The sequence below is a fragment of the Colobus angolensis genome, unplaced genomic scaffold, assembly GCF_000951035.1.
Source record: "Colobus angolensis palliatus isolate OR3802 unplaced genomic scaffold, Cang.pa_1.0 Scaffold129, whole genome shotgun sequence".
In the NCBI taxonomy this organism is placed as follows: Eukaryota; Metazoa; Chordata; class Mammalia; order Primates; family Cercopithecidae; genus Colobus; species Colobus angolensis.
The window spans coordinates 3,966,799-3,984,705 of NW_012114141.1; the positions used below are offsets into that span (position 1 = coordinate 3,966,799).

General features: G+C 39.4%; 1 protein-coding gene across 3 annotated transcripts in view; it reads left to right on the forward strand.

The window, feature by feature from the left end:
* The window catches only part of PLCL2 (phospholipase C-like 2), a 211,021-nt gene that overhangs the window by 108,233 nt on the left and 84,881 nt on the right, over nucleotides 1-17,907 (forward strand). For 2 of the 3 annotated variants that reach the window (XM_011933713.1, XM_011933714.1), the window contains exon 2: nucleotides 14,825-17,311. In XM_011933713.1, the coding sequence (XP_011789103.1) occupies nucleotides 14,876-17,311 (2,436 nt within the window). In that variant the 5' untranslated portion in view covers nucleotides 14,825-14,875. Of the gene's footprint in view, nucleotides 1-14,741; nucleotides 17,312-17,907 lie in introns of those variants that run through there. The other variant, XM_011933715.1, reaches the window with a different exon arrangement.

Here is a 17,907-nt window from a genome sequence, read left to right on the forward strand (position 1 = left end):
TGGGCTACACAGGCATCCTGGTGAGATAGGTGAGAAGGCCAGAGTGTGGGAGAGGCGAGAGCTGAGATTGGAGAATCTGAATTAGAATGTCCAAAGGTGTGTGGTGAGCACAGGCCAGTGCCTGCAGGGCTTCCCTTCCTGGGAGCCAAGCAAGAGCAGGGCCCTGCACAGCTAAGCAGGTGACCACATTGTCCTCCCCACAAGATCCATGCCCATCAGAAGGAAACTCCAGCCAAGGGCTGGGCAAGGACTCAGTTCTAGCCAGGCAGGCTAAGGAGTGGATTAAGGATCCATGCCCATGAAGGGGCAGTGGGTAGGGAGAACTGTAGCCAGCCTCAGGAAACAAACACAAAGTAGTCATAAGGATTCAGCCACCATGCCCAGTGATACACATGGCTATTCATCTCCTGGGTTCAAGGCAGCAAGACTAAGCCAGACTTCACAAGCAGGTAGAAGTAGGTTCCTAGCCTGGGCAGCATGGACTCCCAGACTGGACAGGGGTACAGGTTGAAAGGTGAGGAGACCTTTGGTGAAGCCTACCGGTTGAAAGTGTCCAGACAGACTAGAACTGGGAACCTGCCTGACTGCCAGTCGGAATGAGAATACCCCTGTAACTGAGATTATACTTTGATTGTACTTGCATTCCCAGTGCCTGGGACTTAGAACTTAACACTTTATTAATAAGGCCACTTTCAGGTATAATGACCATACATTTCAGTTTGCCCAGGACAGCCCCTGTTGATGTGGTATGTTAATTGATACCCACTTTCACTCTTTTTAACTGTCCCACTTTAGATGTCATTCTACCTTGGGGAATATAGTTCACCAGTTGCTGGTGGTTCCAACCATTCCTGTGGTTTGCAGGTGCTGGGGACCTCGTATGTTCCCTCCTGTCAGAACCTTCTGTTGGGACACCATTTCATTCCCAGTGCTCTCTCTCCAAAGGTCTCCTCTCTAAGTAACTTAAACTTTAGTGAGTCAGTATAGAGTTGCGTAATGGACTGAAGGGTCAGCTTCAAATCTCTAGAATTACAGCCTTGTTAGAATTGGTAATTGGTACGGCAGCCTGACTCTTGGAATAAGGATAGCATCCTGCTTATTAATAAGGGGATTTGGTAATTAGTTTGCAGGTAGAATTTGTCCATGTTTTTAACTTCTGGATAACTTTAATGAAATAAAATACAGTATAATTAGATGTGGCATTTTAAACTTGCATTATAATACTTTTATGTAAAATCTAAGCATGCCTTATAAATGCCTATATTTTATCCTCACACTAGCATCCATATTAATGCAAGGCCCTTCCAGTTCCAACTCTCAAAACTACTACGCAGTGTGTACTTTGTAGGATTGCCTGAACTTCTTGGTTTTACAGTCTTTACAAAATGGTATAGAGACCCTCTTAATCATATGTTCTGTGCCATATTATTTAAACATGAGCTAGGTTCAGGAAGCTGTATTTAGAATGAATTTGATGCCTGTGTGAAATTAATTGTACATTTACCACTGGTAATTTTCTCTCAGTAGTTGGGACTTAACAGCAGTGAGGCCTGGTAATGGTGACACAAGATTCATTGAAGCAGTTAAATTGCTTTAGTCACTGGCAGCATATGCCATTTAAAATACATTAATGATGAGATTTTGCTGGTTTTTAAAACCGCTTTTTATTTTAGTTTGATGAGCTAATTAATTTGGAAGGGACTTGTGGTTTTAGAAAGGTATACAGTGATTCAGGAAAATGGCAGAACTGGACCTTCTGCAGTCCAAATTGGCATTACTCTATTTTGCAAATGCTCTAGACTAATCACTTGAGTCTTCTGGATTCAGGCCATGCAGATATTGACAGTTTTATTGATTTCTTAACCCAAGCGTGGCTTTTAATTTAAAAAAAAAAAGGAGCTTACTGTGGGTATGACGTAAAGTAAATAAATGTATATTGTTGCTGTCTGCCAAGTAGATACAGAGACTGTGAGGCATGTCTGTGCCACTTCAGCAGATGTTTGTGTTAGGAAATCCTTCATTTGCATATAATACCCCTAAGTAGAAAAGCAGTGGGTTTGAGATTTGCTGCAATTTTTAAATTACTCATTAATTTTGCAAAGTGGATTTACAGCAATGTGTATTATAACATTTTGAGATAATTGTAATTATTTTAAAGCTGTTTTTAAAATATGTAGATTTCTACCTGGTGTTTGAAATGGTGATCCTACAAGTGGTACTCTTTGAGTTCATTCATTCATTCATTCATTCGTTCATGGGATCAAGAGACTTGATATTTAGCTTCTAATATCCCCCTTCTACCACGGTGTTCCCTTTGTAAAGGGAACCACTACCCGCCCTCCACAGTGCTCACCACACCTCCGTTACCACGTCCAGCAAATAACCCCCATTTGCATCTCTTCCCAATTTGTGGGCTACACAGGCATCCTGGTGAGATAGGTGAGAAGGCCAGAGTGTGGGAGAGGCGAGAGCTGAGATTGGAGAATCTGAATTAGAATGTCCAAAAGTGTGTGGTGAGCACAGGCCTGTGCCTGCAGGGCTCCCCTTCCTGGGAGCCAAGCAAGAGCAGGACCCTGCACAGCTAAGCAGGTGACCACACTGTCTTCCCCACAAGATCCATGCCCATCAGAAGGAAATTCCAGCTAAGGGCTTGGCAAGGACTCAGTTCTTGGGAACTTGATCCCCTGCATGAATTGTTCCAGCCAGAGGCTATTTAAACATCATATGTCCTTTAGTGTAGTTTATTTAGGGTGTTAAGGCAGAAGCAAAATAAATGCCTACATGTATAAGCTGATGATTCTTAGTGTGGTAAAACAAAAGAGATTTCTTCCATTTGTTGACCTTTTAAAATAGGTGGTGAGTTGTATTTGCACACAAAGGGGAAATGCAGATGATTATCAGTTTTGTACATACTTGTATTTGTTCTGTCTGCAGCCCAGGAACATGCACTCTCAGGCCGCAGAGGCCTTCTCTAAGGAGGTGCTGACTCCCCTCACAACAGAGGCATGCTAGCTGTGCTTCCCAGTCTTGCCCAGAACTCACATCCAGCCTCCTTTTTCCTGATCCTTCCCTCAGGCTCTTGAGCTGCTTCGACATTGCAGTCTTTTGACTACCTCAAATCCATGTAATTGTTGTTCTCTGATTGGCTTTCTCTTTTCCACATAATATATTAAAATCTAATATTTGAAGTTGTATATTTTAAACCATTTTGATTTTAGTATTTTAGCTGTAGACTTTGGATTGCATTACGAAAATTGGGCTTTTTTCCATCAACAAGTATAATTCTGCTCTTTTTTATGATGTGTTAGACAACTCTGTGTGTAGTGTGGCCTTAGGCTCAGTGGAGGATTCAATAAGCCAAAAAGAATTTTTTTTACGTGAATTCTGCTTCTTAAAAACGTATGCTCTGGTTTACAGATTTTACAAACACGTGTTGTCTCTATGGTACTGACTTTAAGCACAAAAGGATTCAAGAGAAGAGAGGTTAGCCACACTCAAGTAAAGTAAACCCTTTCACCAGAGGCCTAGGGTTTCAGCAAGACCTCTAGGATGGGGACACATTTGGAGATGAAAGGATAGGACAGAGAATAATATGGGCAGGGAAATCAGCACTGGCCCCAGAAGTGGCTGAGGAACGTAGATATCCTACTCTGGGAAGCCGCGATCTAACCTGGAACGTGAAGGTGAGCACAGCTGCTGAGCTGTTCTGAGGCATAGAAAGAAACAAAACACTGAGTCCCAGGCTTAGCACATGGAGAGCACACAAGAACAGACAGAGTAGCCATTGTTACAGGAATAGTTACAGTGAGAGGAGTGGGCTGAGACTCAGGGTGTGAGGAGACTTAGGCCTTCCCATGGGAGAGACTGACACCACGTCCTGCTCTGGACTCAGGGCCTTCTGGGTAGACCACTCTCTTCCCTCCCAGCCTTCAGCTGGACACCTGTAGGCAAGTTACCTTATCTCTCTAGAACTGAAGATCTTAATAATACTCGTGTTATAGGATTGTTGAATACATAGTAACTGTGTAATTAATAAATTTGAGCTATGTATGATTCCAAATTCCTAGGCCAGAAGATTCAGACAGTGGGACCATAAGGGAACTGGGCCAGTGACGTAAGGGAACTGGGCCAGTGACGTAAGGAAACTTGGTCAGGGAGCCAGGATGAATTTGGTTTTACAGGAATTTGAGGAAAGAGCTGAAAAAGAGATATGGTAGAGGCCCAATTTATAAATCAGAACACAGAGGATGCTGTTATAGAAAAAAAAAAAAGTTTTGTTACCAGATTTATCTCCATGTGGCCCTTTGGTAGGTAGTGAACATTTTGTTACGGAAATAGTCATTTGAACGTTGACTGGTATTGCTATAAAATTGTAATTATTTGATTTTTAAATAAATATTATAGATAAAAACAGCCAGTTGAAAAATCTTAAAACTTAATCATTTACCTATCTGTTCATATACTATCAACTTTGTCTTTATACTATTTTACATCCAAAAGACCTCTTGTACTGAGATTTTTTGAAAAATTCTTTTGAAGATGCTTGGTATAAAAGCTATATGACCTGCCACCCCTCAATTGAAAAAACAACAAAATGACTTATGTTTCTTTTAAAAACACATGTACCTTACATAAACAGTCATTTTGATTAAGTTAAATAATTAGCTTATTTTGTCTTTCTGTTAGTTCCAAGGCCATCATTGGCTTTATTAAGATGACCAGTTCATTGAAAAGAATTTCTATTCTGACTGTCAAAATTGGTCTGGCCAGAGGCTATAGAAGATAAGGCCCATTCCCTTTAAAAGTTTACCTTCTACTTGAGGAGATAAGACTAACCCACATAAAACAATTAGATTACTGAATAAGACTGTAATTAATTATGCTACATTACAGGGTAGACACTATAAATACTGTAAGAGTTTAGAGTAGAGAGAACACTGAGGGGTGAACTATGTGGCTCATGAATGGTTTGGAACTTATGAGTGTTTTGTAGAAAGCTGAGTTTCTCTTTTATGTAATTCATTATTTAGTTTATTTTCTTATTTTTCTGATCTAATTGTCCCCCTCCACACACACCTTAATTTCTTTTTTTTTTTTTGAGACGGAGTCTCACTCTGTTGCCCAGGCTGGAGTGCAGTGATGCACTGGCACAATCTCAGCTCACTGCAACCTCCACCTCCCGGGTTCAAGCAATTCCCCTGCCTCAGCCTCCCAAGTAGCTGGGATTACAGGCGCCTGCCACCAGGCCTGGCTAATTTTTTGTATTTTTAGTAGAGATGGGGTTTCACCCTATTAGCCAGGATGGTCTCGATCTCCTGACCTCGTGATCTGCCCGTCTCGGCCTCCATTCTACTCTCTACCTCTATGAGTTCAACTTTTTCAGCTCTCGCATATGAGTACGTGTGACATTTATCTTACTGTGCTTGATTTATTTCATGATGTCCTCCAGTTCCATCTATGTTGTTGCAAATGACAGTATTTTGTTCTTTTTCTGGGTGAATAATATTCCATTATGTATACTTACCACATTTTTAAAATCTCTTCATCCATTAATGGACTCTTGAATTGATTCCATATTTTGGCTATTGTGAATAGCTCTGTGATAAACATGGGTATGTGGGTATTTCTTCAGTGTACTGATTTCCTTTCTTTTGGATATATACCCAGCAGAGGGATTACTGGATTATATGGTAGTTCTATTTTTAGCTTTTTTGAGAAACTTTCATACTGTTTTCCATAATGGCTGTGCTAATTTACATTTCCACTAACAGTATACCTTTCTTCACGTCTATACCAGCTTCTGTTGTTTTTTTGTTTTGTCTTTTTAATAATAGCCATTTTAACTGGGACGCAATGATATCCTTATTGTGGTTTTGATAAGCATTTCCCTGATGATTAATGATGCTGAGCATTTTTTCATATACTTGCTGGCCATTTGTATTTTTTTTTTTGAAAATGTCTATTTAGATAATTTGCCCACTTTTTAATTGCTTTTCTTTGCTGTTATTAATGCTTCATTGGACGAATAGTTTGCACATATTTTCTCCCATTCTATAGGCTCTCTCTTTTCACTCTGTTCATTGTTTCTTTTGCTGTTCTTACAAATGTAATCCCATTTACTTATTTTTGTTGTTGTGACTTGTGCTTTTGAAATCTTACCGTAAAAAAAAAAATCTTGCCCAGATGAATGTCTTGAAGTATGAATTGTTTCTCCAGTGTTTTCTTCTAGCAGTTTCATAGTTTCAGGTCTTACATTGAAGTCTTTAATCCATTTTGATTTGATTTTTGTATATGGTGAGAGATAGGGAACTAGTTTTATTCTTTGCATATGGATATCTGGTTTTTCCAGCACTTTTTATTGAAGAGACTGTCCTTTCCTTAATGTATGTTTTTGGTGCCCTTGTTGAAAATGAGTTGACTGTAAATACATTGATTTATTTCTGGGTTCTCTGTTCTGTTCCATTGGTCTATGTGTCTGTTTTGATGTCAGTACCATGCTGTTTTGGTTACTATAGCTTTTGAAGTCAGGTAGTGTGATGATACCTCCAGCTTTGTTCTTTTTGCTCAGTATTGCTTTGGCTATTTGGGGTCTTCTGGGGTTCCATATGAATTTTAGGAATTTTTTTTTACTTCTGCGCAGAATGTCATTGATAAGGATTGCATTAAATCTGTAGATCATTTTGGGTAGTATGGACATCTTAACAATATTAATTCTTCTAATGCGTGAACACAGGATGGCTTTCCATTATTTTGGTGTATCTTCTTCAGTTTCATTAGTGCTCTATCATTTTCATTGTGGACATATTTCACTTCTTTGGTTACATTTATTCTCAGTTATTTTTATAGCTATCATAAATGTGATTGCTTTCTTGATTTCTTGATTTCACTGTTGGCATATAGTAACGATACTAATTTTGATTTCACTGTTGACATATAGTAATGATACTAATTAGTAATGATACTAATTTTGTATCTTGCAACTTTACTGAATTTGTTTATCAATTCTAAGAGTTTGTTGATGGAATCTTTAGACTTTTTAAAATATGAGATCATGTCATATACAAACAAGGACAGTTTGACTTATTTCTTTCCAATTCGGATTCCCTTTCTCTCTTTCTGTTGCCTAATTACTCTGGCTAGGACTACAAATACTGTATTGAATAAAAGAGGTAAAAAAATGGACATCCTTGTCTTATTCCAGATCTTAGAGGAAAGACTTTCAATTTTTCCCCATCATCTGAACTAGAATTCTTATTGATGTTTTTCTATATGTGACTTTCTTTTTTCTTTGGCTGCCTCAAAGCTTTTCTCTTTAATTGGTTTTCAGCAGTGTAACTATGATATATCCCGATGTGTGTGTCTGTGTGTGTGTGTGGGTGTGTGTTTGATCCTGCTTGAGCTTCTTACTCTTGAGCTGCTTAATTTGGAAAATTCTAGGACATTATCTCTTCATATATTTTGTTGCCCTATTTCTCCTTTTTTTCCTACAGGGACTTTTTTTTTTTTTTCACATATGTTAGACAGCAGCTCTTAGATGCTCTGTTTTTTTTTTTTTAAAATATGTATATATTCTTTTGTTTCCTTGTATTTTTGTTTGGATAATTTCTATTGACCTATCTGCAAGCTTACAGATTCTTTTCTTGACTGTATTTAGTCTGCTTATTACCCTATCAAGGAATTCATCATCTCTGATGTGGGGTTTTTTTTTAACCGTATTTCCTTTGGACCATATTTTGTAATTCCCATCTTTCTGTGGAAATATAACCATCTGATCATGCAGATTGTCCACTTTTTCCACTAGATCTTTTAACATATTAATCATAGTTGTTCTAATCTTCCCATTTAATAGTTTCAGCATCTTCTGAGTCACTTCTAGAGTCGCTCTATTGATTGCTTTATCTCTTGACAATGTTTTTTGTTTTTGTTTTTGTTTCATTTTGTTTTTCTTTTTACTTTTTTGGTATGACCTGCAATTTTTTTTGGATACAATAATCATGGTTAAGACAGACTGAAGTAAATAATGTGCTCAGAAATGGGCATGTCTCTTCTTCCAGGTCATTAATGTAGGGAAGATTGAGTCAGTAATTGAACCAGGTTTGGGATTTGTGTTGCCATTGTTGCCTTCATTGTACCACTGCCTTCAAATTTCTCCACTGGTGGGCCACTGTCACCTTGTGTTTAGTGTGTTAAGGAGGCAGGTAGTGTACTAGAGTGTTTACTTGGAGTTCCTGCTCTGCCCTCAGCTTTCAACTGTGAATGCCTATGTCAGAAAGGGATCTCTTCCCATGTTCTTGTCCCTCCTATAATGGTAGACTACTTGCATTTTGGTACTAGGCTTCTGGTGGGGTCAGGGAGAATTTTTGGTCCTGCTGGTCCAGTTTCAGTCTTAGGCAGCCCTGTGCACCTGGGCCTCAGGAATGGGCCTTCTCACCTGTCCTAACCTGCCCTGCCCCCTGTGGAAGCCAAACTCTGCCTGTATCTGTTTTGAATTTGGGCAGGTGATAGTTTTCTGCCACTCTCCTTGTCATAGCAGAGCTGTGCTTTTGTTGGTGCAGGCTCCTGATTACAAGAGGTTCTGCTACCCTCTGGGGCAATGGATCTTTGTCTGGTTCTAGAAGTGGATGGATTCTGCTTCTACCCTTTTCCCAGTGTTCCTGCTCTACCCCCAGTTTTTCTCAGGTTTACCCATGGAGAAGATTTACAAATGAGTGCACTCTTCTTGTGTCTGGCACTCCCAGTTACCCTAGATGGATATACTAGGCCACACTTGGCTTTTAGGAATTCCTTAAAATTTTATCTGATTTCCTCTTACCTGCCTCCATGGTGGCCACATCTTCCCATGCTCTACCAAACCCAAAACAGTTTCTTGTGTCCTATTTCTCCTTGGAGGGGCGTGTCACTCGTTGAAATTCAGTTTCCTTGGTTCCTGAATGACCATGGCTCTCTGATAGATACAAGAACAGTTATGATTTTATAGATTATTGGGCTTTTTCTTGTTAGGGTAGAAGTGATACTCTGTTTTGGCTTTCTGTATTGTAAACCACCATCTGAACCTTCCTTGCCCCCGCTTCATGACTTTTTAAGTCACCCATAGGCTCTTATGCCATTAGCAGATCTGAGCCCTCATGGACTCTGCCAAACTGGGGCAGGGGTGAGCTTTTGGAAAACAGAATACAGTAGAGGGCATGACAGAAGAGGAGGGCCCACGGAGGAGAGGCATCCACAGGCCAAGGAGTTTATGTTACTTGAAATAAAGGGCCCTTCCACATGAGCAAGAAGCAGCATTTAACTGTACCTAGCTTTCCTTTATGTTATTCTTTTTCATTTCATTTTATTTTATAAAATGACCTTCAGAGTGACTGTCTTGCTCCAAATTCCCCCTTTTCTTACTTTTTCTCATCTTGGAGAGCACATCAAAGTTTTAAAGATGTGTGAAAAACCTTGCAAGGTAGCCCTTATGTGCCTGGCATGACTTGTTCTTTCAATTCAGAGTTATTGTTATGGAGCTGAAGAAAGGTCAGGCCTTGCTGTGCTTGTTTAATGGACCTCAAGTTCTTTCTTGGGGTTTTTTGTTTTGTTTTGCATTGTTTTGTAAAAGAGAAATTTTTTTAACCCCCAGTTTCTCAACTGTCTTAATTCTGGATCCCCCTTGATAAACATGAAGATCCCCTACCTTTCTTATTTCAAATTAAATAACTTGATTCAAGCAAACCAGAGAGATAAATGGCTGCTTTGTTTTCATACTACACCCTCTCCCCATTCTAAGCCACCCTGTACTCACAACCCAGCCCCACACCAGAATGACTGCTTAGACTTGGTCACTGTTTGGCCAGGGTGTTGAATCTGGATATTGAAACATCATTTGTTCATGATTTTTTTGAGGAATAATCAAACAGAAAATGGGAACAGATGAATCTTGAAAGACAGGAGGCTTTCAAGTGGAAGTCTTTCAGGTCTTTCAAATGGAATAGGAAACGAGGTAATTTTCTTCCAGCAGGGTGTTAACTATCTGTGTGCCCTTAGACAAGACTGCAACTCCACAACTCGATTTCTCATTCCCCTTCTCCAGAGCAAGCTAAATCAATTGAATCAGTGCCAGACACTTTGTTGCCAGCAGAAGAAATGAGGTTCACCTATTCCTTATCCCATTTCAGGATGAGAATTTATGAAATTACCCATGCCCATTTATGAAATTGCCACTACTTAAGTATCCCAGATGGTAATTTTAGTGGCCTCCTATTTTTAGTGACAGCCTTCTATTAAATAAAGTAGGCAGTTATGTTAGAAAGATGTATGTTTTTCCATAGGACTCAATATGGCTATTTGTATTTTTAATGCTAAGTATGAGTTCTATAAACATTTTTATTTTCCCTGATTTTGCTGTGGTACAGAATGTTTCCCTAGCCTCTTCCTAGTTCATTGCTTTACCTAAAATCATTCCTGGTATGAAATTGTTATTCTGTAAATAAATGTTGGCTAATGTACAAATGAACCTTTGTTTCTTTCTAGTTCTAAATTTTATGATTGTCAACAAATACAAAATTTCAGGGTTGATATGGAGGTAGGTTCTTCGGAAGCAGTTTTCTTCCAGTCCGGACATTTTTTGTGTGTTCTTTCTCTTGAGGTTACTAAGTGCTAATAGAGTAGGAGAATTGCACCAAGTTTCCAACTTTTGTTGTATTCACCATTCAGAAGCTTTGGGTGATGAGTACTCCTTCACAATATAACAGCCAACTCTGAGAAATCATTTATACTATTTTTAAAAAGTATTTTGAGGCACAGCTGTCTCAGCAGAAACCTGCATTTTTTCCTCTGGTTTTAGATGGTTAATGCATGTGAGTATTATGCATTTAATGTTCTTCCAGTTAGAAAGCTATATGTACAGCACATGTAGTTTGAATAATTTCCATTATTTAGTTTAAACTAACTTGCATTACAAGGCAGCATAGACAATAGATCCCAGCTCTCTGCCTCTGACCAGCTACTCAGCTTATGCAAGTGTTTGATCACTGCCAGGCTGAACAATGAAAACCAAGTTGAAATGAGTAAAAGTGGGATAAGGATTCTAGGAATTAGGCAATTTGGGGCTCAATCTCCTGCCATCGAACTCCAGTTCTCCTTCCCTCCCACACAAGTGCTTCTGTCCTCCCCTTCCTTTTCTCCTGGCTGTGTAAGACCAGTTCACCAGCTTCTCCTTTAGTCACATCCACTTATTGCTCCCAGCCAGAGATTCTGGTCCACCCATTGATGAGTGCAAGCTCACATCTGTTCTCTTCCTTTTTGGCCTCTAAACAAGCATACTCCTCTGTCGGTGTTTTCTGATCACTTTATCTGCTAGTGAGGAAGGAGAAACAGATTCAGGCCTTACTGTGCTATGGAGAGGACAGACGGTTCTAGGCGACAACAGATGGAGGGAGAGGAAGAGACGGGAAGTCTCTGCTAAGGGGTGTCCTTGATGTCATTATATCTGCCCGTGCTTGGGTGGTCACCATGTTCATGTGTCTGCAATTGATGACCAGAAGTCTCCATTCAAAGCCTGGGCTGCTTTGTGAAAAGCATGGCAATGTTTTTAAAGCCACAGTATGGTGTTTAAGCTTAAACATATACCAAACATATTTATGGTATGCACCCATACATGGGTATGTGAGCATGTGTGTATGTTATTAACTTACTTTGCTATTAGGCCTTTTCCCTCTTAATAAAAAAGAAACCTATTTATCTGAAATGTGTCATTTATAACAAATTAGAAAGTGTAACCAAATATTAATCAGCCTATAAAAATGAAAGAATAAAAGATTACAATGTTGAGAAAATACTATGTATTTCTTAATGGATCAGTGGATAAATACCTCCATATATTTTTGTAATTGTTCTACTAGTGTCGTCTTTTGAGACACAATATATAAAGATTATAAAATTACCTTACTGAGTCAGTATATTGCCTTTATCAAAGGTAAATGTGTCTTTTAAAAACTAAAGACATCGGTTGGGCGCGGTGGCTCATGCCTGTAATCCCAGCACTTTGGAAGGCCGAGGCATGTGGATCACAAGGTCATGAGATTGAGACCATCTGGCTAACATGGTGAAACCCTGTCTCTACTAAAAAAAAAAACAAAAAAACAAACAAACAAACAAAAAAAACTAAAGACGTCATTCCGAAAAATAGAAAATTTATACATTTGTTTCATGTCCTTATGCATGGCTGATTACAAAACTAATTTCATGCTAACTCACTCGAACTGATATAGTACAATCTATGCTTTAGGGATTTGGAATGGCTGTAATATAATGTATCTTACAGATACAATTACCACAGTTTTTATGTATTTTGCACTTTATTGTTCTGAGGATATAGTTGTAAAGAAATATTCTACCTTGTGGCTTTTATGTTTTGTCTTGGCACTCAGATCACAAAAGCTTCTATGGTTCATTTTGAAACTTTGAGGAAAATGATACCCATATGATTTAAAGTTTAAGTTTAATTACCTTCGGCAAATTGCTTTTGGAAGTATAGGTAGTTAGAAAGTAAAAGTGGTTTTAAATTTCAGAGATAGAGTATAGCATAATAGCTTTTTAAAATATAGAGATTTTCTATCCAGAGCAGGAAAATTGGAATTGCCTTTGGATAATATTTAACAATGTTCTTTTCTTTGTCATGAAAGTGATATAATTCCAACTCACATCCCTATTTCTTATTTATGAATACAATGAATACTGAAAATTTGTTATAGATTTTATGCACATACTGAAAGGCAGTATCATCTTTTGGGTTTAAAATTGTGAAAGATCTTTTGAGGTAATTTGAGCATTTTTTTTTCAAATAGTAAAGATCTCTATACAAGGAAGGACTTAAATACACACACAGATATGGATGTCAGCCCGTTAAGATGAGAACATGTTACCTTAAGCAGGAAAGTTGAACAGTGCCTTATTGGTGATGCTAACTTCTTTAGAAATAAGTGCTGCCTGAAGTTTTAAACTTAGTCCTTTTAATAATCTGTTAAGATACAAGGTGACACTGTTCTAAGCATTGGTGTATAGTAATAGGTTTTTTTTGTTTTTGTTTTTTTGAGGCGGAGTCTCGCTCTGTCGCCCGGACTGGAGTGCAGTGGCCGGATCTCTGCTCACTGCAAGCTCCGCCTCCCGGGTTTACGCCATTCTCCTGCCTCAGCCTCCCGAGTAGCTGGGACTACAGGCGCCCGCCACCTCGCCCGGCTATTTTTTGTATTTTTAGTAGAGACGGGGTTTCACTGTGTTAGCCAGGATGGTCTCGATCTCCTGACCTCGTGATCCGCCCGTCTTGGCCTCCCAAAGTGCTGGGATTACAGGCTTGAGCCACCGTGCCCGGCCAGTAATAGGTTTTAGTAAATCCAACTCTACGATTTTAGAAGCTCCAACAACTATAATCTAGCCCTTCATCTCAGACTTACACATCTATCTGATGTATATTGATGACTGATCTCGTATGAGACTTTGGAGAGAGGAATTTCTGCTGGAATTCCCATTTAACAGATACTTAATTGGTTGGTACTTAGCTGTTTCTTATCATTTGGTACAAATAGTTTCCAGAAATAGTCTAGACGTCTTAGCCCAAGTAGTCAGGAAATGGTTTTTACACTTTAGTGTACATCCCCCATCACATGGAACGCTACCTTGAATGTAAATTCCTGCGCACCAGCCCCAGGGAGCTGGTTCCATGGGCCTAGGAATCTGCATTGTAACCAGGTGTAACCCAGATGATTCTGAGGCGGGTGGTCTGGTGACAAGCCTTTGAGAAGCATTAGTGTAGGAGTTGTACATAGAAACAGGGCCTGTTTCATGGTATATGACCTGTACAGTTGCACAGGTTTCACACTGACTCAGAAGAGCCCTGGGCTTCACTTAGCTCTTCTGTCACCTTCAAATTCTTAATAATTTTTAATCTAGGAATCCTGCATTTTCACTTTTCTCTGGGCTCTGAAAATTGTTTCTTTCTTTCTATTTTTTGAGACAGAATCTTGTACTGACGTCCAGATCGGAGTGCTGTGGCAAGATCATAGCTCATTTTAGCCTCAATCTCCTGGGCTCAAGCAATCTTCCCATCTCAGTCCCCTGAACAGCTAGGACTACAGGCATGAGCCACCATATCTGGCTAATTAATTTTTTTTTTTTTTTTTGAGATGTATTCTCACTCTGTTGCCCAGTGCAGCAACACAATCTCAGCTCACTGCAACCTTTGCCTCCTGGATTCAAGCGATTCTCCTGCCTCAGCCTCCCGAGTAGGTGGGATTACAAGCACCTGCCACCATGCCTGGCTAATTTTTGTATTTTTAGTAGAGACAAGGATTCACCATGTTGGCCAGGCTGGTCTCGAACTCCTGACCTCAGGTGATCTGCCCGCCTTGGCCTCCCAAAGTGCTGGGATTACAGGCATGAGCCGCCATGCCCCACCAAATTTTTTTTTTTTTTTTTTTTGTAGAGATGGTATCTCACTGTGTTACCCAGGTTGGTCTCAAACTCCTTGCCTCAAGCAATCCTCCTGCCTTAGCCTCCCAAAGTGCTGAGTTTATAGGTATGACCCACTGTGGCTGGCCTGAAATTGTTCTTCTTGATAAATATGAATTGCAATTATCCAATAATGATTTCATACCTGTTGGTATTAGGCTGTCAACTCCAAGGCCAATTCTGAGCTTTGGAGATGAATGAGTATCATTCATCACAGGACCTAGAATAGGAAATCTTCATAGTATGATTTTTTTTCAAGGAAATTAAATTTCTATTCATAATCTTGAACATGGAAACCTATATTTACGTTATTCTAACATACTGTCTTTTTTTCTCTCAGGATGGTACAAAACAGAAGAGGGAACGGAAAAAGACAGTCTCATTCAGCAGCATGCCAACAGAGAAGAAGATCAGCAGTGCAAGTGATTGTATTAATTCAATGGTTGAGGGTTCAGAACTCAAAAAGGTTCGCTCCAACTCTAGAATTTATCATAGGTACTTTTTACTGGATGCCGACATGCAAAGCCTAAGATGGGAGCCATCTAAGAAGGATTCCGAGAAAGCCAAGATTGACATTAAATCCATCAAGGAAGTGAGAACAGGAAAAAACACAGACATATTCCGCAGCAATGGCATTTCTGACCAGATATCTGAAGATTGTGCATTTTCTGTCATATATGGAGAGAATTATGAGTCACTGGATTTGGTTGCCAACTCCGCAGATGTTGCAAACATCTGGGTTACAGGACTGCGGTACCTAATTTCTTATGGAAAACATACACTTGATATGTTAGAAAGTAGCCAAGATAACATGAGGACTTCTTGGGTTTCACAAATGTTTAGTGAAATCGATGTAGATAACCATGGACATATAACTCTGTGTAATGCTGTGCAATGTATCAGAAACCTCAATCCCGGTTTAAAAACAAGCAAAATTGAGCTTAAGTTCAAAGAATTGCATAAATCAAAGGACAAAGCTGGTACTGAGGTCACAAAGGAAGAATTTATTGAGGTTTTTCATGAGCTTTGTACTAGACCTGAAATTTATTTCCTTTTAGTTCAGTTTTCAAGCAATAAAGAATTCCTTGATACCAAGGACCTTATGATGTTTCTTGAGGCAGAACAGGGTGTGGCACATATAAATGAGGAAATAAGCCTTGAAATTATTCACAAATATGAGCCATCCAAAGAGGGTCAGGAAAAGGGCTGGCTGTCCATAGATGGGTTCACTAATTACCTTATGTCACCTGACTGTTATATATTTGATCCAGAACATAAGAAGGTCTGTCAGGATATGAAGCAACCTCTGTCTCATTACTTTATAAATTCATCTCATAATACATACTTAATAGAGGATCAGTTCCGAGGTCCCTCCGACATCACAGGATATATTCGAGCTCTTAAAATGGGTTGCCGGAGTGTTGAATTAGATGTATGGGATGGGCCAGACAATGAACCTGTAATTTACACAGGCCACACCATGACCTCTCAGATAGTTTTCCGCAGTGTCATCGATATTATTAACAAGTATGCATTCTTTGCTTCAGAGTATCCTCTTATCTTGTGTTTAGAAAACCACTGTTCCATTAAACAACAGAAGGTAATGGTTCAGCACATGAAGAAACTTTTAGGAGACAAGCTCTATACAACATCACCCAATGTTGAGGAATCTTATCTACCATCCCCAGATGTCCTGAAAGGGAAAATACTAATTAAAGCAAAGAAGCTGTCCTCAAATTGCTCTGGGGTAGAAGGAGATGTTACTGATGAAGATGAAGGAGCGGAAATGTCTCAGAGGATGGGAAAAGAAAACGTGGAGCAACCCAACAATGTGCCTGTGAAGCGATTTCAGCTTTGTAAAGAACTATCTGAACTGGTCAGCATCTGCAAATCAGTTCAGTTCAAAGAATTTCAGGTGTCATTTCAGGTTCAGAAGTATTGGGAAGTCTGTTCGTTTAATGAAGTGCTTGCCAGCAAGTACGCCAATGAAAATCCAGGGGACTTTGTAAATTACAACAAGCGTTTTCTTGCTAGGGTTTTTCCCAGTCCAATGAGAATTGACTCCAGTAACATGAACCCTCAAGATTTTTGGAAATGTGGTTGCCAAATTGTAGCCATGAACTTTCAGACACCAGGACTGATGATGGACCTGAATATTGGCTGGTTTAGGCAGAACGGAAACTGTGGCTATGTCCTCCGGCCAGCCATCATGAGGGAGGAGGTCTCCTTCTTCAGTGCCAATACAAAAGACTCTGTCCCAGGGGTCTCACCTCAACTTCTTCACATTAAAATCATCAGTGGGCAGAACTTTCCCAAGCCCAAAGGATCAGGTGCCAAAGGTGATGTGGTGGATCCTTATGTCTATGTTGAAATCCATGGGATCCCTGCTGATTGTGCAGAACAAAGGACAAAAACAGTGCACCAGAATGGAGATGCTCCCATTTTTGATGAAAGCTTTGAATTTCAAATCAACCTGCCTGAACTGGCCATGGTGCGCTTTGTAGTGCTGGATGATGACTACATCGGGGATGAATTCATCGGCCAGTATACAATTCCCTTTGAATGTTTACAAACGGGCTACCGCCATGTCCCCCTGCAGTCCTTAACTGGAGAGGTCCTTGCACATGCTTCTTTATTTGTCCACGTGGCTATTACTAACCGAAGAGGAGGAGGGAAGCCTCATAAAAGGGGCCTTTCTGTGAGAAAAGGGAAGAAATCCAGGGAATATGCATCTTTGAGAACGTTGTGGATTAAAACTGTGGATGAGGTATTCAAGAATGCCCAGCCCCCTATACGGGATGCCACAGATCTGAGAGAAAACATGCAGGTGCGTGCTTGTGTTTAATTATTAACTAAATGGTTTTCCTACTTAGTACATCTCTATAGTTTATAAATATATTTTTTATAATAGTATATTTATGTAGTTTTTAAATTCCAGTTAGTTATTAGAATGTTTACCACTAGTCTCTTTTTTATCATTTAAATTCCTAAATGTACAGTTGGTGTTGAAAATATTGATTACATATTAGGATAAGTGAGTCTCGTTGCTGTGTTACACACCTTCATCCCAGTCTCCGTTAATGACTGCTGAACAGTTCCTTGTTTTTTCTAATAGTATACATGGGAATCTCTGGGATTTCTGAATATTCCTTACCTGGAACACAAATTGATGATCTATCAAAATAAAAAGGATATAAGTCAAAGTAAAATGGATGTGATCCAGTCCTTTCTTAGGAAGCTGTAATGCTGAGGAGATGGGAAGCCTTTAAATGAACTGTAAATCTATGTGTATGCATAGTGAGCCTCCTCTTGATTTGAGAGGATAGCTAATTCTGTGAGTAAAAGAGGTGTCTGTATTTATTAGAAGTTTAAGATAATAATTACCTCTGAAATATATAATGGCTAAAAGCAATCAGTTAGGAA